At 39.2% G+C, this 23205-nt stretch overlaps 2 protein-coding genes across 2 annotated transcripts; both read left to right on the forward strand.

Annotated features, from left to right (window-relative positions):
• The first annotated feature begins 508 nt into the window (after window positions 1–508).
• Window positions 509–14928, forward strand: nup98 (nucleoporin 98 and 96 precursor). The gene is made up of 33 exons (XM_079486510.1): window positions 509–696; window positions 2827–2939; window positions 3030–3125; window positions 3269–3451; window positions 3536–3669; window positions 3780–3887; window positions 4010–4193; window positions 4272–4480; window positions 4580–4705; window positions 4833–4968; window positions 5090–5182; window positions 5274–5408; window positions 5492–5625; window positions 5710–5897; window positions 6734–6853; window positions 7025–7308; window positions 7386–7499; window positions 7614–7752; window positions 7841–8018; window positions 8099–8251; window positions 9114–9335; window positions 9424–9550; window positions 9638–10055; window positions 10135–10367; window positions 10872–11141; window positions 11271–11428; window positions 11506–11646; window positions 11730–11875; window positions 12011–12232; window positions 12339–12580; window positions 13164–13318; window positions 13399–13510; window positions 13641–14928. The coding sequence occupies exons 2-33, from the start codon at window positions 2855–2857 to the stop codon at window positions 13832–13834; spliced, it is 5439 nt and encodes a 1812-aa protein (XP_079342636.1). The 5' UTR covers window positions 509–696; window positions 2827–2854; the 3' UTR covers window positions 13835–14928.
• A 952-nt stretch (window positions 14929–15880) lies between these two features.
• Window positions 15881–21468, forward strand: LOC306911693 (neuronal acetylcholine receptor subunit alpha-10; the record flags this gene model as incomplete). The annotated part of the gene is made up of 5 exons (XM_079487233.1): window positions 15881–15941; window positions 17873–18018; window positions 18121–18275; window positions 19104–19636; window positions 20810–21468. The coding sequence occupies 5 exons, from the start codon at window positions 15881–15883 to the stop codon at window positions 21466–21468; spliced, it is 1554 nt and encodes a 517-aa protein (XP_079343359.1).
• Window positions 21469–23205: the final 1737 nt, after the last annotated feature.

Here is a 23205-nt window from a genome sequence, read left to right on the forward strand (position 1 = left end):
CGATCGATTTTACTTCCGCATTTTGACACATTTCCGAGTGAAAAGGAATTTCAAAGGAGAAAACTAGTGGGCGTGGCTTGCGTTTTTCACTGCGAATTGATTGGATGTGTAAAAACAGCTGCTACATTGATTTTTAAATTAAACTGGAAGCAGGACAGTTGAAGGGGAGGAGTTTACGGATGCTAATAGCGCATTTTCAGATTTTAACTGAAGATTATGAGGGTTCATGAATTTTCAAAAGAAAATGACCCACATTGATCCGCTATATACTATAAACGCTGCAATATTGCATGAAAAAATATTCTAATTTCACTGGGACTCAGCCAGGGACTTAACTGGACTTTGGTGTAAATCACAATATTTTTTATTATTTTATCAATATTTGTATTAATACAATAATAACAAATTACTCAATAGTAAATATTTAAATACATAGATTAGAAATAATAAAATGAAATCCAAAGTAAACGATTTCGGTGTACGTGATGACGTCAGGGGTCTAAATATCATGACGGGGATTGCTATCTGTTAGCTAGCCGCGTTCTTTCCCTCCATCAACATTGAGCTGAGAAGAAAAGTTGGCAAGTTGATACCCAAAACCAGCAACAAAGAGCAAGTTTGCGGCAAACATCGAGACCATTCGAGTGAGGATCTTTTTATCTGACGTTTGATAAAGCAATCGCATTAGAATAAACGGTAAGGCTAAGTGTGTAATTTGTTGGCTAAATTTCGCTTCAACCTCTATTGCTAGTAGGTTAGCATATTTACCGAGCCATGTGAATTTGAAAGTAGAAAGTTTGCTTCACGTGTCATTTATGTATATGTATTGATGGAAAGAATGTTCAAAATATTACATTTTGAAATCACTTTGAAGCAAAGTTGAAGGTTTGAATAATCGTATTTGAATCCGTGACTACGCACATGTAGCTACATTTGCTACATTACGTTTAGCCGTAGTTCGCAGTCTTGCGCATACCGGTTCTCTCAGGGTTATTCCGGCACACACCAAAATATTTGGTTATTATCAGGTTTGGTGTTGTGCAGTCTGTTGTCAGTAATAAAACCATGCAAATTTGAATGGCACATTTCATAGGCCTTATATCCATCCAAGAATCACATTTCTGGCTGTCGTGTCAAATATGTCATTTTATTCAAGATATTATGTAACAAAATCCACGTTTACAGTTTCAGTTTAACCTAGGCCCAGTTGCATAAACTTAGACACTAAGTTAAGACTGCGTCTCACTGACTAGCAATTCGTTAGGATATATCATTCTTACTTTTAAAATATATGAACTAGCCCAATCTACCCTTCTATGTGACTGATTTAAAGAAGTTATGACCAGTCTTGAAGAAACACATTTGATGACTAACTTCTGAGACTAGTCTTAGCAGTTTATGCAACCGAGCAGAACAAGTGAATTGTTTTAAATAAAGCACTATTTTCAAAAGACATAACCGTTCTTAGTTTAGATTAGGTAGGCTAAGTATTTTAGTAGAGATTAGGTAGGCTAAATATAAAAAAGTTGTCATATGGACATATTGAAAAGGCAGTTATATGTGTAGTAACATTTACACAGACCAGTTCTGTAAATTATAGTAACAAAAAAAGTTTTGTGTAAATGCGATCATATCTTTTAGCTCCAGTGTATTAGGTTGCGAATTGCAACCAATGGCTCACTCCCCCCTTCAACTCCTTTGAAGCACTACGTCGACTGACACATAATTTATCCTGCGTTCACACTTGACTTTTCCCTCCATTGACTTCCATTCATGCGAATGCCACAGACCGGAAACTTAAGCCCGTCCAACTATATTTCGCTTTGTTGCAAAGTTCAAGTTTGGTTAACTCTGACCTGCAAATTCGTGTCACGTGAGGCCAATAGAAGATACATTTTCCATTTTCGTACCACCGTCCGAAACGATCTTCACATACTCAAAGTCGAGTCTGACAACGGCTTGTGTTGTCAAGTTTTCGCATCTTTGCAGTAGGGGATAATGAATTTATGAAACGCGCTCTAGAGAAGTTTGTCTATTTTGGTGGGGGCTGTATGTTTGCTACAGAGCTTTAAAGATGTGTAGCACTGGCCAAGCGGTTGTAGCACAAGTGCACATCTGTTATCATCTTAAAAAAACACAAGTGCAGGTCATCACAGAAAAAGATAGGTAACTGAGAAAGGACATTAACGTCATACAAATGGAGAAATTAGGGCTATATAATTTGTTCGTAGCATGTATGACTGTACAGCCCTGCGTTTAGGGCTACTGTAGAAACAACATTGTAAATTCCATACAAATGGACCCAAGTTGTCTGTGGATATAGAAATGGCTCATTCTAAGATAATAATAATATAACTAGGGTTGTGAGGCGATAAATTTTTTTTGTATCTGATTAATTACATGAACTTTATCCCACATCACATTTGGGCCCAAAATATCATTAAAAGTCATCATAAGACAATTCAGAAAGTACCTTCAGATGTACCTTTTGGCTGTTTTAGTCCTGTGCACTGTGCATCTTACTGCTGATTTGATAGAAGGTTGTTTTGGTACTTGGCCCGATTAACATGTTTTGGAAAATGTATGTGATTAATTAATGCACAGCCCTAATAAAAACATAACGCTTCATTATATAAGGTCTCTAAAAACAAAGTTATGTTTAGAGTCATGAAAGACATGGCATTTCTGTCAATACATCCTGCAAAATATTACATACAGCACCTTTAAATTAACGTAAGCATATTACATAATCAGTTATTAATTATATCAAAATAATTTCCTTTAAAAAAATAATGAATGAGCTGACAGCAGTTTTCTCTTTTGCAGACATATGCAGGCTCTATAGCAGTTCAAGATGTTTGGCAAATCTTTTGGTGCTCCTGCTCCCTTTGGGGGCGGGACAGGAGGATTTGGGACTTCATCAACATTTGGTCAACAAAGTAAGTAAAACGTGTGAATGATTAATTGTTTACTAAATATAAATGCAACTCAGCCGCTAAGTTAGATTTTTGTGCTGCTTTTTCTATCAGATGCTGCGTTTGGAACAACAGGTGGCTTTGGTTCGTCAGCATTTGGGACGACAAACAACACAGGAGGACTTTTTGGGACCACGCAGAACAAGCCTGGTATGAATTTCTGCCAGTCCTGATTGGTATATGCATGCAGAATTGAACCACTTAAAATGTCACTTGGAGTACTTAAAAAAAATCCATGTTGATGTAGTATAATTTCATTCAAATGCCTTAAAAGGTGTGTGTTTGTTTTCTAGGTGGTCTCTTTGGCCCGAGCACTTTCAGTCAGCCTGTCACATCTTCTACCAGTACTGGATTTGGGTTCGGTGCCCCCACTGGTACATCAAATAGCCTTTTCGGAAGCACCAACACCGGAGGTGGAGGCTTGTTTTCCCAGCAGAACAATGCATTCGGTGCCAACAAACCAGCCACGTTTGGCAGTAAGTATTCTATGTTCGATTTGTTGTTCAAGCTTCGACTCAACTGACCGTAATAGTGACATAATTATATGAATTACTTTACAGCTTTCAGTACCAGCAGTGGAGGATTATTCGGGACAACCAACACCACGTCCAACCCTTTTGGAGGACCATCAGGCTCCTTGTTTGGGTCATCAAATTACACCCCTGCCCCACCTGGCACCACAATCAAATTCAATGTTGGTTAAGACTGTATTATTGATGAATGTTGAGTTGTGTCTTGATGTTTATTGAGAGATACCTGTCTTTCATGTGAGGCTATTCATCCGAAATCTTTGTCTTGTAACAGCCACCAACTGGGAGTGACACAATGGTGAAGGGGGGTGTGACGACCAGTATCAACACCAAACACCAGTGCATCACCGCGATGAAGGAATACGAGAACAAATCCTTGGAGGTAGATAGGAGCCTCATTTTATTACTTCAACTAGCAGTAGATAGAGATTCATTCAAATGTATAGTTTAATGTTATTTCAGTTCATTATAAGGTTTGAATTTTTTTTCCCCCGTTGCAATAAGGAACTGAGGTTTGAGGATTACCAGGCGGGAAGAAAGGGGCCCTCCAACCCCATGGCAGCTGGCACAGGTGGTCTGTTTGGAGCCACAGCAGCCGCTACACCCAGCACTGGTACTGGTCTCTTTGGTTCCTCGGCTCCAAACACTGGCTTCAGCTTTGGCCAGAACAAAACTTCATTTGGCACCAGTAAGTAAATACCAACTAAAATTTGAAAGGATGCTTGTAACTGCGAGTATCTATTTATTCTAAGGTGTGTTATTCCAGGTACAGGGGCATTTGGCACAACTACAGGAGGTTTGTTTGGCCAGCCGCAACAGCAGCAGCAGCAACAACAACAACAACAACAACAACAACAGCAGCAGCAGCAAGCTTCCAGTCTCTTCAAACCATTCGGCTCGGCCACCACCACACCAAACACTGGTTTCTCCTTTGGCAACACCAATACCATGGGTCAGCCCAACACCAGCAGCATGGTGAGTACGAAGTAACTTGTTACATTAATCTGTTCTTAAGTATGCTGTTAACAGGCAAGATCAATTCTGTGTGCAATCCAATGTCTTGTATCCTTTCAGGGTCTGTTTGGCAATACCGCTGCCTCACAGGCTGGAGGGCTGTTCGGAAACACTAACACAAGTACCGCTACAGGCTTTGGAGCCGCCACAGGGCTCTTCGGTCAACCTAACACTGGATTTGGGAATGTGGGTACAAGGGTTATATCTGGAGAACCAAAAACAAATTTCTCCTTTTTTCCATTCTCAGTCACTTTAACATATTTGCATAAGGAGCGTCTTCTCTGGTTTGAATATTGTCTCCTTTGTTATACAGAATCTCTTTGCTAATAAGCCAGCTGGATTTGGAACCACCACAACCAGTGCACCCTCATTTGGCACAGGCACTAGTCTGTTTGGAAATAAGCCGACGCTTGCTCTAGGGGCTAACACGAACACATCGACCTTTGGTGGTGAGTCTTTATTTCCAGTGGTTGTACTGGTGTACATCTAGGTTGGTTCCTAGAATTTCTAAATATATTCTGTTATAAGCGATGTTTTATTTAGAAGTGTAACTGATGCTGTCTTTGTAAGGATTTGGTGGAACCGGTACTGGTGGGAGTCTTTTTGGTAATAAACCAGCTACGACAGTCCTTGGAACAGGATTGGGAACTGGCTTTGGAACAGGTATATGTTTATATACATTTTGTCATGTTATCAAAGGAAGCATCTTGTCTTGTACTTGACTTGCCAATGTGTTCCATAATAAAAACTGTAGGAACCGGGCAGACGTCATTGTTTGGAAACAACCAGAACAAGCTAGGTTCAACCCTGGGCTCAGTGGGTACATTCGGGACTGGTTTTAACACTGGAACCAGCACTCTGAATTTTGGTGCACCCCAACAACCTGTGGGTCAGTACGAATACTTGATTCTCTGAATCAGACAGGTAGTTTTGTATCAAATGTCATTTCTATAATGGGGATTTGGTTCTCAGCTCTGACCGATCCCGGCGCAACAGCGGCGCAGCAAGCCGTACTTCAGCAGCAGATCAATGCGCTGGCATACTCACCTTTTGGAGACTCGCCCCTCTTCAGAAACTCACTGTCTGACCCCAAAAAGAAGGAAGAGGTTTGGATTCTATCTTACATAGCCCATACTACAATGGTTTGATTGAGCTAGTAAGTGTTAAAAATACATAATTTTCCACTTTAGCGGCTGAAGCCCACAAATCCAGCTGCCCAGAAAGCCCTGACAACCCCCACCCAGTACAAACTGACCCCTCGTCCTGCCACCCGCGTACGTCCTAAAGCTCTGTCCTCCTCTGGCTCTTCTAAATCACAACTGTTTGATGGACTTGATGATGACGAACCCTCACACACCAATGGAGCCTTCATGCCTCGGTATGAACTGAATTTCATAAATATCTATACATAAGTTAAAGGGATGGTTCACTCAAAAATAAAACATTTACTCAGCCTCTCAACATTCTAAACCTGTATGACTTTCTTCCTTCTGCAGAACACAACAGAAGATATTTTGAGGAATGTTGTTAATTGACACCCATTTACTTGCCTCGTTTTTGTGTCCTACTACAGTTGAAGTGAATAGGCTTCAATGCTGTTCGGTTACCAACTTTCTTCAAAATATCATCTTTTGTGAGGTGTAGAAGAAAGTCCTACAAATTTGAAATGATGAGGGGCAGAATTGTCTTTTTTGGGTGAACTGTCGATTTAATTTTAAGTGTTTTATGTTTGTGTCTGTACTGTGGTTGTGAATGTGTTTTTCTTTATCACGGAGAGGATAATATCATCTGTCACTTTTATCTCGTATGGATGCCCAGGATATTTTTTGTTGCTGAGCTCAGCGTTTGCCAGGTTTTTTCTCAATGTACCAAATTGTTGATTTGGCCGTTCTTACACACGTAGAATCAACTCCACACCTTTAACATGCTTTACGGAAGAAATTATTTAAGATAAAGCCCATACCTGTGTATGAAACAGCTTTGATTTAACTGTCCAATTACTTTTGGTCGCTTGAAAAAGGGGGGTGCTTCATTTTAAAGAGCTATAATTCCTAAAGCCTTCAGCGTATCTGGATAACGCTGAGTGTGTGCACCTTAAGACAATATCCATTATGAAACTGTTACTCGAAAATATTTTGATACACAGCTGAAATAACAAAAGACTTGCTTCTGTCCAAATATTTATAGACCTAACTGTATGATGTTGTCGTTTAGGAAGAGCATAAAGAAGCTTGTGTTGAAGAACCTGAATAACAGCAGCCTGTATAACAACTCGATGAACAGAGATGTTGATGACCTGGCGTCCCCTTCAGAGTACCCACAGAATGGACTCAGGTTAGTTTGGAGTGATGTTTTATAGGTATAGTGTGGGGTACTACTTTCACATCCAAGAACTAAATAAGATGTAAAATTAACTTTAAAGTTACATAGTAATGATTTGTATTTCTTTTTACTTAAGTTTTTTTAAATGACTTAACCCGGTTTTTATTTTCTGTCACACTCCAGTCTGAGTCTGGATGAAAGAGATATAAGAGAAGCGACAGTGGAGAGAAGTGGGGAAGATGATCTGGAGGTCTCCAAGTTTTACACCAACCCAATTTCCAAACCCATTCCGCACGTACAGCCGAGCCCCTTACTGCAAGACACCATCACTGAGTTCAACATGCGCGGCGCTTCTGGTCATCGCAACGGCCTGGAGGCCAGCAGTGAAGAGATCTCCCTAGCCGAGGATTCCATTCAGGAGGAAAGAGAGGATGAGCTGGACGCTCAGAAACCTCCTCATCCTGCTGGTGCGTTTACAACATGCCACAAATCATGCTTAAAGGAGATCATGAAACAATATTTGAACCATTTTTCTGACTTTCAGGCATTGTTCTTTGCCGTGTGGGCTACTATACCATCCCATCTATGGAAGAGCTGGGAAAGATGTTGAATGAGAACGGAGAGTGTATTGTGGAGAACTTAACTGTTGGCAGGAAAGGTAAAGCCATTGGCTGTTTATTTTCTTTGTGAAACGACAAAATGTTTCTGATGTTGCAAATGGCACAATGATGGAGCAAATCTGTTTCAACTTGTAATTATTTATTTTATAAAGGCTATGGGTCAGTTTTCTTCCCTGGTGAGGTGAACCTGACCAACATGAACCTGGATGAGATTGTGCACTTCAGGCGCAAGGAGATTATAGTGTATCCTGATGACAAAGAGAAACCTCCTGTTGGAGAGGGTCTCAACAGGTACATGCTACTCAACAACTCCATTCGCCTTCTGTTGAAAAGCATTTTCCTTGTTGGTTTAACATATGTTGCTCAATCTAAAATGCAGACGGGCAGAGGTGACTCTAGATGGTGTCTGGCCCAATGACAAGACCACGTGCTGTCAGATTAAGAGCCAAGAGAGACTCTCTGCAATGAACTACGAGGGCCGGCTGGAAGCTGCCTCACGCAAGCAAGGTGCTCGTTTCCTGGAGTACCGTCCTGAAACTGGCTCGTGGGTATTTGAGGTAAGAGGCCAAGTGTTCTTAAAATGTATTTTAAACTAAAATTATCTGTTTGGAACATTAATGTTTTTTCTGCATTACAGGTGGCCCACTTTTCAAAGTATGGCCTACAGGATTCAGACGAAGATGAGGAAGTGCCTCCATCCAAGGTTGACCTGAAGAAAACTAATACAGGCGGTCCTCCCGGCATCCAGCAGCTTCATCTGAACCAGCAGCAGGTGCCACCACAGGCTCAGGTAGACTGAGGAACGCACCGTGTCTAACACACATTGGTCTCTGAGGGCTACTCGTGTTCACTTTTAGCTAATGTTGACCCCACAGTACCCATTGAAACCGGCAGTGGGGTTTACATGGTACTGATGTGACTTAAAGTGTGGAAGTTATTGCATTTTAAACCAAACGATCTTGGGTATTTGGAAGCCTTTTATCTGTGATTATATTTATGTTCTGAATGGTGATCTTGCCCCTAATCTTTGGTAAAAAAATTGGCGGGTGATTTTTGACATCTTGGGCTTGAGATCGTTCTATATTTTTGTTACAAGTATTGACGTTAATGTCTTTAATGAAAGATTGTGTAGCTCATCAAACATTATTATCATTATAAGACATATTTGGGGTGTGTTGTGAGTGGAATAAGATGCATTCAAGCAGCATAATACACATTTTAACTGCTTGGATTCTTTTATCTTAATAAACAACGTAATTAGATTTGTGAAACATCATATAAAATGTATTTTGACTGATGCCTTTTGAAGATAAAATGCAGTTATGTGTGTATCTGATTAAGTGGTGCACAGATATGAGTGTCTTAGTTGGATGTGTAATGTATGAGTGACTGTGATTTTACTTCTATTTTGTCATGCATTTAAATGACGAATAAAAGAACAATAAAGTAAATTAAGATGAAACATTTGTGTCAGTCAGTTTCATGGATGCACCTGCTGCTACAGTCTTAATTTATCAAAGTGAAGTTAGATACCCTCATGTTTTTTCAACCAGGCATACAGTACTGTTATATATAATAACAAAATCTAGAATGAGACTGAACTCTGCACTCGGATCAAGTAGAAAGACCTGACTTGATCTCTTTGTGTGTAGAGTACTGCTGTTTTTGAGCTCCTCAGCCATGTGTCGGAGTTGGACAGCGACATGGCTGACATAACCCAAGAACCTGCCACAGACAGTGTTTTGGGGGATGAGGATGGAGATAGATTCTCACTGGAGAGCAAGCACCGAGCCGAGACCCCCGCCGAGCACGAGCCCATTTCGGCCTCCAGCCAAATGGCTTCGGCAATGGGCATCAACCCTCATACCTTGCAGGTAGTGCACGAATGGAAGTCTTGGTTGTTTTAATATCCTTAGATTCTGTGTGTTCTGTCATTTTAATGTTGATTTGTATTCGACACAGATTATGAAGGCATCTCTGTTTGCTGAAGATGACGACTGTGATTTGTTTCAAGAACACAGTTCTTCAAAGCTCCTACAAGACGTGGCCACCGCCAAAGTTTTGCTTTCTCGAGGGGGTCGGCCATCAGGTACGGCTCTCTGAATGATGCCATTTCAGAATAGTCCTATTAAACGTTCAGGATTATGTGTAATATAAATTCTCTTCACCCTCACAGTTGGAGGCCTGTTACAAGCCAAGTTTACCTCAGGCGGAGGACTTTTTTCTCATTTGCCAGAGGCACCTTTTGGTGGAATACCTCAGAAGTTTGGCAAGTCGCTTGCTTCGGATACACCGTGGCCATCAGTGGGCTCCTCCTTTCTTTTGCCAGCCCCTCCCCCTGAACCTACCCTACGTACTGTGGGAGCCCGCAGACTAGGGGGACCTGTACCTCTAGAGAGCTCCGTAACACTAGGAAAAGGACATCTGCTGATGGATGCTGCTTTGTTCAGAGGACGGTCTTTCAGAGTGGGCTGGGGACCCAACTGGACCCTGGTGCACTCTGGAGATCAACTTAGTGTGACAGAAGCAATGAAGGAACAGGCAACAGAAAGCATGGGGTTTGGATTCTTGCCTAAACCTACCAAAACCAAATCGTAAGTTTTGCTTTTCCCTTTTTTATTTATAAAGAACAATGCGGTGGAATCACTGCTCAAGGTATGTCTTTCCAACCAGGGTAACTGAAAGTCCTTTTAAAGTGCGTGTGGAGAAGGTGGTGGGTCTTGAGCCCAAGGTGTCGGCAGAGAGTTTGGCTCTGTTTCACAAGCAGTTGGAGATTGGATTGAAGCACAGCACAATCAGAACAGAGGACCCTTGTCCTTTCATCCAACCCGCGAGTGGAGTGGATGCTATGCATGAGTATGCCGATTGGATTGTGGCGGTCAACAAAGACATGGGTGCAGGAAATGGTATGAAGTGCATTTTGTTTGGATATCATATCTCCTTGTATTGAACTGGAAGTGTCCAGCGTGTCCTTTTTTTTGGAGGATGTATTGACAGAAATGCAGCATAATATACATAGTTCAGAGGTGTATTAAGACCTTACCTAATGAAGCGTTATGTTTTTATTACCTTAGAATGAGCTATTTCTACCTACATAGCCTACACCGCGGGTCCTACTTACTAAGGTGTACCTGTTGTTTCTAAATGGACAAACTGCGCTACAGAGCGTTTTTCATGATTCTAATAATTCTATGATTACGCTTTCTCCTTTTGGAAAAGAAGCAGAAACATTACATAACAACTTGGTTCTGTGTCAGTCACCAAAGTGCTTCAAAAGGAAAGGGGAGGGTTGGTTGCAATTCACAACCTCACCACTAGATGCCACTTAAATTTCCACATTGCTCCTTTTTTTGATTTATCCAAAAACCTCATTTCAGCAATCTATGTTTTTACTTTCAATCTCCGGTTAGCTGTCTTGGCTCACTGGCGGCAAGTTTGGACTTTGTGTGCTGCTCTGTGGGGACATCTCGGTGATCAGGAGATGGAGACTGAGGAGTATTCTGAGTACCAGCAGCAGCTCGAGCGGCGGAGGAGCTTCTCACACTGGCTCTCAGAGAGCGCAGCTGAGCGTATCGAGGAGGAAGCGGGTCTAGCCCGCCAACGCAACCATGCTGAGGCCATATTCAGTTACCTTACTGGCCACTCCATAAGCAAGGCCTGCAAACTGGCTCAGAAGAATGGTGAGCATGCGTCTTTTATTGTTGGGTTGAGTTTTTTTTCAGTTTTTACGTTATCATGCTGATTTCTGTTTGTTGTTTGTACATATGCTTTATATTATATGTTCTAAAAAAGGTTGCTTGTGTTTCTAGGGGACCATCGCCTTTCTCTGATGCTGTCTCAGGCTGTGGGCTCTCAGTATTGTAGAGATCTTCTTGCTCTGCAGCTCAGTGACTGGAACAGAATGCAGACCGACTCCTTCATAGATGAGGAGAGGCTGAAAATCTTTGCTCTGCTCGCAGGCAAACCAGTAAGTAATGGAAATGCCAAGACGTCTATGCCATTTTTGTGTAATTTAGTTTTCTGAAGCGCATCTTTGTCGTTAAGGTGTGGCAGTCTACAGACTACAGTATAAACGTGTGCTCTGAGCTCGACTGGAAGCGCTGTGTTGCTGTTCATCTTTGGTACATGCTGCCTCCCACCGCGTCTGTCGCTGATGCTCTTGCTAAATACGAATCCGCCTTTCAGGTACATGCTATTACAAAATCCAGATTGTCCTTCACAAGTTATAAAGCTCAGAGACCGCCTTTAACCCTTTGTTTTCATTGCAGGGGTCAGAGGAAAGGAAGAAGTATGCTTGCCTTCCTTTACCTCCCTATTTGAATGAACTTGAGCTGCTGGATTTGGATGAGGAGAAAGAATCTGAAAGGTCCCTCTATGACATTTGCTTCCACTTGCTCAAGCTTTACAGTGACAGGTTTGTGTCCACCTCTTTGGTTTCTTGTCTTTCAATAAAAAAAACGTGTCAATAGGTCGGTTTCATTCAGCTATGCACGAAACTCAGCTAAAGCTAAATTCCCTGGTGCGTTCTGTATTGTTTTTCCTTCCTCAGGCACTACAGCCTACAACAGCTACTTGATCCCAGCACGGTAACTGCTGATCGTCTGGACTATCGGCTGAGCTGGCACCTGTGGAACGTTTTGCAGGCTCTCAACTACAACCATCTGTCCACCTCGTGCCAGGGCTTGATGCACGCCAGCTATGCTGCCCAACTAGAGAGCGCAGGACTCTGGGAAATGGCTGTCTTTGTGTTGCTGCACATACCTGACTCTGGGTAAGTGTCTGCTTCATTCTCGAGGTGCATTTTTGTATTTATTTGTAGAAGAGTGGTAATGTGTTTGAATTTAATGACATTATATGATTTGTATTTGTTTGCACAGATGTAGAGAAAAGGCAGTACGGGAGATGCTGAACCTTCATTGCTCCCTGGAAGAGACGAAAGAGACGATGGAGAAGGAGCAGTTTCTCATTGAAAAGTTACTCATCCCCATACAGTGGATCCATCAGGCCAAGGCCATCCGTGCCTGCAGAGAGGGAGAAAAACACCGGGAAGCCCTGCATCTCTATAAGGCCGGCCACTGGAATCACTGCCATCGGCTGGTCATTCAACACCTGGCATCAGGTTGGTAATGTCTTTTTCAGGCAAATTGGGACATTTGCAATAAAAGCTATTTATAATTTTCTGAACTTTACCATTAGTTGAGCTGTTTTAAATTGAATTTAATACAATTGATATACTAAAAAAGATTAATATAAAATAATATTAATCAATACTACTTATTATATTTAATGTCAATATTAATAAATATAATTATATCATAACCAAGCATAGACTGGACATTTACCTGGCCAAAAATCTTAGACCATAGTAGATATTAATACTGGCCTATTGTGATGGCCTATTGTTTATAAACGTGACACGTCGCGTACAACACATTTTCAGAAACACCTTATACACGGCTGCTCCTACGTCTCATGCGGTTATAAATAATGCCTATTGTGATGGCTGTGATATATGCAAACTTGCGGCACCATAATTCTTTGTAATGACATTGTGAAAGGAAATTAATAGTTTTAGACTCTTTACATCGGATAATGGAAATGCTGTAATTTCTTGAAATTTGGCAAACATTCAAATCTGTAATGGAGTGGATTATAACCAGGCTTATGAGTGGCCCATATTTACTATGATGTCTCTCTTTCAGATTGCATCATTAATGATAATCATAAATACCTTCTGGAGTTCCTGGAAGGATTGGCGGTACCAGACCGCAGTGTTCAGATTCAGGGCTGGGACACATCTGGACGGGTTTACCTCGATTACATCCATGTCATCCAGTCACTGCAGGACATTCAACAGGTACATCACTGCTAATGAATCTTTTGTAGCTATAGGTTATAAGTTGTAAAAGCAATTATCATGACCGACTGTGTGTATAGACCGAAAGCCCTGGATATGAGCTGGAGCGATTACATACAGAGGTGACATCTCTGTGTGGCAGGATAGAGCTCCTCCCTTGCTCCAACGCTAAAGACAGACTCGCCCAATCAGGTCAGAAAATCCTATTCTGTGACGGTTGTCACATTCTTTATAGAAATGATGCTTCCCTGTGCCTCCAAAGCACACCTCATTGTGTTGATTCATGTTTGTGATCAATTCTTGATCTCGCCTTACTTCACAGAGATGGCAAAACGTGTGGCAAACATCCTGCGGGTGGTCTTGAGTCTCCAGCAGGGTGGTGAGGATCCCGGGCACATCCCTCTCTGTCAGCTGGCACCGCACATTGGACGTCTGCCCATGCCTGAGGACTACGCTTTAGAGGAACTCCGCAGCCTTACTCAATCTTACCTGCAGCAGTATGTAGTCAGTCACTAAATATCAAGACTGAGTATCCCATTCGGTTCTGCAGAAATATTGAGTTGCGAGTGGTCTCCAGCGCTCCAGTTCAATGGCTGTTTCAGGCCATGGTTGAACTTTCGATGCATATTTAGGCACAATACTTGTGAATAAAGCATTCCCATTTGTTTTTGTGTAGGAGCTTTGTTTTCTTTCAGATCTTGTTTTGTAGTCATAGACATGATTTGTGCGAGTGTGTCTTTGATCATTTAAGTATCTTTGGAACGCTCCTGGTGATGAATATCTTTCAAAGACGATTGGATGGAAAATGCCATATAAGAGACTTTCCGTTTATGTTGCTGTAGAGTACCATCTGGTTTGTTCAGATGTGACATTGTGTAAATGTGTGTTTAGTGGAGTGTGCACTGTCCTCTGGCCCTATAATAATTCGTGCTGACTATAAAAGTGGGTTTGAACCGCTCTTTTCAATTGTAGTATTTTAAGCCTTAGTATTACTGTGTACAAACTGTTTGTATTTGATTGTTCCAATGGACTGCCTTAGTCAAAAGTTGCAAGTGTATATGGAAAAGTCCCTCTACTATGGAACCAGTGTTTTTGAGATGTTTTGGTGTCATTAACAATCTCTTGATACCAAAAACAACATAGTTGAAACGTGAAGTAGGCATATCTATTTTTGTAGGGTTTTAATTTCAACACGTTCATTCTGAAAACCTTATTGTTAAAGGTTTGCCTAATGTAAAAATATATTTTCGTGGCTCTAAAGTGTTTAACTTTGTGACTGGCGAGTCTTTTGAAACTTTAATTGTAGTCGACTTGACATCTCTTCTGACTAGGATAGAGTTAAGCTGATGTATGTAATGACATTACAGCACTAGGCGAACCCTTTGTCCTCTCAGGTTTTTAATGCTACAGCTGATTTGGCCAATACAGTAATATGCTTATTTTCTAGAATGTTTATTTTTGAAGAACATAATGAACATTAAACCTGGTTTATGATGGAGCTTTTGGGGGTCATGCATTTTGAGAGTGTGCTTGTGGCTGTCTGAGTTTTGCTGTGCATGACTGTGCTTCATTTTATAAACTGAATAAAGTAATCTGAATTTATGAGTTAACATCTTTGCCTTCTGTGAATCACTTCTCACACCATCTGTTTCTATATGGACAGGGATGTAACGATTCACCTTGAGCCGGTTAATAGTCGATTACAACATCTGAAGATTCAAGTCAGTTGAGAGAAAACGAATCGCATTGCATGTTTTCAACAGCAGGGGCCGCTTAATGCAAACTTGGAAAATGTAGATGTACGGATATTTCTTAAATGTTTATATAAAAGAGACTTTTGTATTTTATTTGTTTTAAATTTGCAGTTTAGTTTAGTTATTTGACAGTTTTTAAAGAGTTTTGTCGCATTTGAGAAATGATAAAAGTCACTTGTTCATTTTTCTGAACTCATTTTGCTAAATCGTATCGTGAGATCGCATGGTGAGCGTAAAATCGTTACATCCCTAGTGCAATGTTTTGTGTAACAATATTTAATCATAATTTGAATTAAAAAAGAAATGTGGTACATGTGTGTGTCCCCATTATAATCCGTGTTAACGCATTAGAACGTAGAGATGTGTTTTATTAAGTCATGTAATGTTAATGTTACCGGTGACCTAAAATATCCCTGATCCCTAAATATTTTTCTTTATAAAATATCATCCCATCTTTATGAATAAAAATTATTAATACTAGGAAAGTAGCGTAGTAATAATACTAGTAATAATGTGTCATAATTGCCTTCATGCCGTCCTTCAAAAACTAAAATAAGTAGGCTAAATAAATATAAGGTATTGACAAATAATCTCCTCCTCCTCGCATTCATAAGTACCCTTAAGATGCCAAGAGATTTCCAGACTTCACCGCAGGCAGCAGCACGCGACACTCCTCCTGCCTCGTGAATGGATGTTGCACTGCCCCGTGGTGACAACACGGCACTGTTTAATGGGAATGACCAACAACTGCTGCATCTGTCTTCTTGAGACCGCATACGAGTTTAGAATTTTTCATTCACGTCAAAAAATGAATCTACGTTTTGTTTTGGCTTCTCTGCATTTGCTCGCCACCATTGGCTTTATTCCAGGTAAGACTTTAGCTCACCTTTTTTATTTTTATCCATTTCTTTATGCATTTATTAACTGCATATGCTGTTTTGGTATAAAATGTTGCTTATAACATTTCAATATTATGCAAGAGTGAAACAATTAGTTTTGTTAGATATGCATTTTTTATTTTATTTTCAATAATTTGTCCTGTTATTACACCATTGCAATTTTGGGGAAGTTGTGTATGAAAGTATGCGCTTGTTTGAAGTTTAGGTTTCTGTGTCACATAAGTTTTTAAATGCATTTGCTGTAAAATGCATTAGTCTACAAGCACAAGTTATTTTTCAAGTACTATTCAAGTAATCTTCGAGCAAGTTTTCAACTATTCAATTTTTCATGATTATTGTCATGCCAAGATTCTATGCTCTATGCCTTACAGATGTAATGAGGCACATCTGTATGTGTAACCCGTGACACATAAACTAACAGTATGACAGCACTGAGAGATATCTGACCTATTGAAGACCCACTGATAAATAATTAATGCATCCCACAGGGGCATGTTGAAACAGACCAGTGGTCCCGGTATTACCTGGAATTTCTATTTAATATTCTCAAGAGGTGCTTTTTCAATTATTATTATGATCAATTATTCAGAAATGGAAGTCCTCTGAGTGGTTATCTTGGTGTGTGGGGGTGTTTGGATGATCCTCTTTGCAGTGCTTTGCATGCTTTGACACTGTATCCCAAGAATCAAGAAGTGTTGATGCTGCAGGAGAATGATACTGCCAGCTTTTACACCACTATCCCTTCGATTAGACCTCTTTTGTTAGCTCATGGAGTGAATTTATGTGGCGAAGAAAGCGCTGACCACGCTCATCCCCAGGAAACAGTAATTGAGTTCATTTATTCATCTGCAAAACATGGTGTGGCAGAACAGTAGACCCAAATAGCCTATGAACCGCAGTACGAAATGTTATATTTCTCATTTGCTGACTCATTCATCATACACTGTAAAAAATCCAGTTAAAAACATTTCTGACAGCTGGGGAGCAGAAATTAACCGTAAAATTCAAAGAAATTCCTGTAAAATAAAAACTTCCCCTTTTTTCTTGTACATTTGCGGTCTTTTTCTGTAATTTTACAGTTTTTGATTGTATTTTCAAAAATAAATTTAAAAAATCCTGTCAAAAAACTGAAATTGTCTGACAGGTGGTGCACCAGAAATATACCGTAATATAAGATTTGTATAACAGTCTTTTTCTATAATTTTAAATTTGAGCATTTATTTAAAAAATACAGGAAAATTCCATAAAAGTTTAGTTTTTTTTTACAGTGCAGTTTTGACATCAAGCCATCCTAAATTTGCACCTAAATCATGCAAAGGTTATGGCCTGAACATCCAACTGGTTACTAATAAGATAACAAGTGTTGGTCATCCCTGTTTTTTGCTCACTGTAATGTGTGCACGTTATTGTAAATTAAATCTCTTTGCTTTGTACATTATGTAAATGTATTTGTTTGCCTCCAGACAAGGAGTAAGCTGATTATAGTTCATCATAGCATCTAATACTTTGTTGATGTATTGTTGTCCTTGTTTACTTTACATTATCCTTGTTAAATCCAAATGTCAAAAATTATAAAGGGATTTAGGGAATTACTTTGGGGCATATTTTCATTTCCCCCCAATGAAATAAATCGGTTTAACAGTTTGTGGGTGACTGTAATTGTGCAAAATTATATTCTTTGAGAAGGTCTCATGCACAACTCTGAAAACTGAAGATGTACTAATGAGTTTACTGCTCTAGAAAATGAAAATGCCCTCAACTGTCTATTCTGTCACCAAGCTAATTTAGTACATACATTTTTTATAATCAATAAATGCCATGAGCTCATTTAAACACAAGAAATACCATTTGAGATGTAAGTTAACCAACTTCTCTCTTACGTGTCTCACTTTTTCTGGCAGTATGTTTGTGTGCCCAGGGGAAATATGCGCACAAGTTGCTGAATGATTTGTTCGTGAATTACACTAGTGCATTGAGGCCTGTTGAAGAAACGGACAACATCATAAATGTCACAATGCAGATCACTCTCTCACAGATCATTGATATGGTAATGACTGTGTAGTCACTTTCTTTCTCCATTAATAAATCGATTTGTGATTTTGATGTTTTTTGCATATTTATTATTCTGAAGTCCTCTTTTCTTCACCAGGATGAAAGGAACCAGATCCTGACAACATACCTTTGGATTCGTCAGGTGTGGTTTGATGCCTACCTCACATGGAACGAGACAGATTACGATGGGCTTGATACCATCCGTATACCTAGTAGTTATGTATGGAAACCCGATATTGTCCTATATAACAAGTAGGTCGGATTGGTATTGAGTTTGAGTCACTTTGTTGTTCCACAGACCGAACAATCGTATACACGGTTTGTCAATGAGAGTGTTCAGTCAGTAGAATTGTGTTTTTAGAACAAAGTATGGTTGAGCAACTACACATTCTGTAGTTTCTGTAGTCACAGTTTTCATCCAATCAAAACTCAGGGTTGTTACTTTGCATTCTGTAAATAAACTTGAAAGTTGTTGTTTATTGATAGGTGTCAGTAAATAACAACATAAAGGTCCAGTGTATGAAAATTAGCCTCATCTAGTGGTGAGGTTGTGAATTGCAGAAGAAGAAACATCTGGGGACATGCAGTAAATTAAGAGGATGATTTATGCAGAATAGACCTGAACATTTATTACGGAAACATTATTTCTGAAAGGCATAGTTCATCCAAAACTAAAATTTCTGGTATTATTTATCTCACTCTCATGTTGTTAAAAACATCTATATGACTCTTTCGTCTGTGAAACACAAAATAAGATATTTATAGGAATGTGTCACAGGGGTTTTGTGTCCATACAATGGAAGTCAATAGGGGCTTATGTTGTTTGTTTGCCAACGTTCATGAAAATACTTTGTGTTCTGTAAAAGAACTGTTGGAATGACACGAGGGTTAGTAAATGATGAACGAATAGACTATTCTTTAAATTTCATACAAGATTTCTGTTTGGTATGAATAGTAAAGTTTTTGTAAGATTCTTTGAATCCATGTTTTTAGAGTGAATAGACTTTTAGCTTTTTGTCTCGTGCTCGAAAATGCAGTCATTTCAGAAGCTGTGTGTACTTTGTGATGTCATCTCCTCAGCGCAGATGATCAGTTCTCCAGCTCTATGGAGACCAACGTGGTGATCCGTCATGATGGCCAGATCATGTGGGACCAGCCGGCAATAACCAAGAGCTCTTGCAAAGTGGATGTATCTTTCTTTCCGTTTGATGCACAGCAGTGCCGCCTCACCTTCGGCTCCTGGACGCACAACGGCAACCAGATGGACCTTCATAATGCCCTGGACAGTGCTGACCTGGCTGACTTTGTGGAGAACGTGGAGTGGGAGGTTCTGGAAATGCCTGCCAAGAAGAACATCATCCTCTATGGCTGCTGCTCAGACCCCTATCCTGATATAACATTCACACTTCACCTGAAAAGAAGAGCTTCATTCTACATCTTCAATCTGCTCATACCATGCATGATGATCTCCTTCCTGGCTCCGCTAGGCTTCTACCTGCCGGCTGACTCTGGAGAAAAAGTATCTCTGGGGGTCACCGTGTTACTGGCCCTTACTGTCTTCCAACTGCTTGTCGCTGAAAGCATGCCTCCTTCAGAGCATGTGCCGCTTATTGGTGAGATGTTTAGTTTAATTTGACATAATTATTTTATTCTCATTAAAGGCGCAATAAGAGAATTTTGAGTAATTCTATTGAACATTTATATGAACAAAAATGTTAGTTTTTGGTCTGATCCACTTAAAAAATGATTATATATGCAGATAGTGCTAGATATGTAAAAACAAAGTAGATCAGAACAAGTGTTCACATTTTTAGGGTGGAGCAGTTAAGGGAAGGATATGTTTCTCAAAAATAGCTTATTGCACCTTTAAGATTTTTAAAGGTTTGAGTCTGTGTTTTTTTTGTAACAAAGAATATGTATTGTTTTGTGGCATTATCCATCATTAACAGCTATAGTATGCAATGATTACAGTGCATACAGCGCGTTTTCATTCAAATCCTTTTTGGCACTGTTAGCTCTATGATGTGCATACTATTTCATTTATCCTTGCAGTATTACTAGTAATTAAAAAATAATGGATGCAATAGTTATGTTATATTATATTATATTATACGGTTTCAGCTGCAATACAAAGAATCAAGAACTGTAAACTGTTATAATAATATACAATAAAATATTAATATAAATGTAATCTTAAATACGTTTTAATATTAAAATATTAATTAAAATATTAAAAAGTAAAGACTGGCTGTTGAACACAATAAAAAAATTTGATCTATATTAACAACCAATGATGGACAATTCGTCCACCATCATTTCCACTTGTATTTGCTTGACATGCAAGTGGGCTCATGTTGTATAAATGTTTAATCTGCTATATGAAGTATAAAACGCCCTTAATGGTATGCATTGGTGCAGTTAAATTATCCACCAAAGATAAAAGCACCCTCACCCACAGGGCATAAAGTCAATATGAGATGCAAATTAGCTGTTGTAATAAACAATTAGCACTAAGGTTTAATAATCACAGGGTTTTTAATGAGCCTTACTAATGAAATGGGACTGCATACAGATGTGCCTTGCATTAGCAACATTGTTGTATCTTAAAATTGGATGTGTTACCCAGTTCCTGTTTACAATTGAGATCAATTAAGGAAACTTTCCTCCTGAGATTGAAAAATCAATAGTCAAGTCACATTGCGATTGTTTATAACTGTCCGTTCAATACAAAGTGCTTTGTAATGAAGTCTGTTGCATGGGGTTCATTAATCTCTGTGTTTCCACAGGGAAATATTACATCGCAACAATGACCATGATTACAGCTTCTACAGCCTTGACCATCTTTATTATGAACATCCACCACTGCGGACCCGATGCCCAAACTGTTCCCGCCTGGGCCAGACGCTTTTTTCTCAACTATCTGGCTCGAATCTGCTTTGTTTATGATGTGGGCGAGAGCTGCCTGCCTGCTCACACAGACAAATCTGCCCAGAAAGAAACCAGTTGCGCTGTAAACGGCCATGCCAGGGGTGAGGACTTGGCTCTGAAGGTACGAGGAATTTCTAAAGACAAACTGAATGAAGACGTCAGTCCTACTCTGTCCACTGGAAAAGAGTCCGCATGTGACCATAAGGATTGCACCTGCGTGGGCATTGACCCTGGTGAGATGGGAGGAACTACTGGGGGTTGTGGCGGTAAAGTGGGTGAGAGCGGAATGGACGGAAACAAGAGGGAGATACTTCTCAAAGGTCAGTGTAAATGCCATCACCAAACCCTCCTGAGGAACGTCGAGTACATCGCTAATTATTTTTATGATCAGAAGGCCACACAGAGACGGAACGGCGAGTGGCGCAAAGTCGCCAAAGTCATGGATCGCTTTTTTATGTGGATCTTCTTCATTATGGTTTTCCTCATGAGTTTGCTTATTATAGGAAAAGCGGTCTGAGTGCTTGAAATGTATACTGTACAGTGTACACACATACTTTCTATAGGCATTATGATTTTTATACTGTACAAACTGTATACTGTATCCCATAACCCTCACCCTATAATTAACCCTCACCTTTCTGCATTTGTAATTTTTCTAATAAACATGTTTTATTTAGAAGATGTTTTTCTCAATGGCGCCAATAATGTCCCCACAGGACCAAACACGCACACATATACAGCCACGGAAAAGATTAAGAGACCGTTCCAAATTTTCTTTTCAAATCAGTATTTCTAGATGTATTGAGGCCATTCCAGTCCAGCATCTGTTGAATGTCAACAACCTCAGGAGTGACAAAGTCATCAAGACACACAAAAGGTTATACATTAAAAGTGTTTAACTTTTCCTAAATACATGTACAAATATTACTGTTGTATTAAAATACGGAGATTGAAAAAATACAGAACTTCTCTTTTTTACTCCTTTATTTTTACCTGTTTCAGGTTTTCATTTTCTGCAAATAAATGCCAACAGAAACAAAACTTTTATTTGGAATTTGGGAGAAAGTTAGTAGTTGACAGAATGAAAGATTTTTTTTTTCATTTTACCGAAACACTCATAAATAAAAAAAGAAAATCATTTTGAAATGGTCTCTTATGTTTTTCTGTGGCTCTCTATACATTGCATATTAAGGCACTTTGAAGTTCTTTTTGCATTTAAACATAATTTTTATTTAAGAGACCATCAGTTATGGGAATCCATGTCATGAAATATAGTTTAAATGTAACATTTTGAAGATTTTTGGTTTTCCCTAAACATTAAATAACAATTGACTTGGGCTGCTCAATATATCGAAATGATTGTGCAAATCACAATATATAATTAATTATTATTAAATACATACTAAGGATGTGTGACAGGGTCAGTGAGTGCATTCGACTGTCTGTGTGCGCTTGTGCCGGGTAGAAGATGATAAGAAACGATAAGAAATGGTGGGAAAATTAAATGTAAGTAGGGCGCATAAATTAAATTTTTTAGATGTATTAATATAGTTTACATTTGAACAAGCCAAAAAAAGAAAAGGCAACATGAACATAAACTACACCAATGTGTTAAAATTAGTTTTGATATGGAGAAATAGAACTGCACATTGGTCAAATAGTGCCATTGATGAATAGATTTCTCACGATCCTTTGCCTCTTGCTGCATGTAGAACAACTGCTTTATATATATATATATATATATATATATATATATATATATATATATATATATATATATATATATATATTTATTATAAGTTATATTTTATTTAAATAGCCTGTTGTATTTATAAAATATTGTATCTCTGTGGCTGTAGCTGAAGATCATGCTGTATATTGTATGTAGCATTAAATGTTTAGATAATGTATTTATTTCATCATGATCAGTCTTAGCATTGTGAGAGAGGATACGTATTTTTGTTTAAATGAAATATGTACTGTTTTATGAATATGTGATGGTAAAATTGTCAAGTTGTCAATTCTAATTATATCTTAATCATCATTTCAACATCTGTAGACCCAGGCACTTGATATAATCTAAGAGTTCCCAGTAGAGAAGCTGGATTTAATGCTCTTTCATGAGACAAAAAGTGCTGCTTGTCTGCAGGCATAAAACTTTTTGACTATGTGCATCCATGACAACTAAGATTGTTGCTGTAAGATGAGGTTCCCCTGTGTTCAATGAGAATTTTTTTTCCCATGTCAAAACCAA

The sequence above is a fragment of the Barbatula barbatula genome, assembly GCF_947034865.1.
Source record: "Barbatula barbatula genome assembly, chromosome: 22".
NCBI classification, from domain to species: Eukaryota; Metazoa; Chordata; class Actinopteri; order Cypriniformes; family Nemacheilidae; genus Barbatula; species Barbatula barbatula.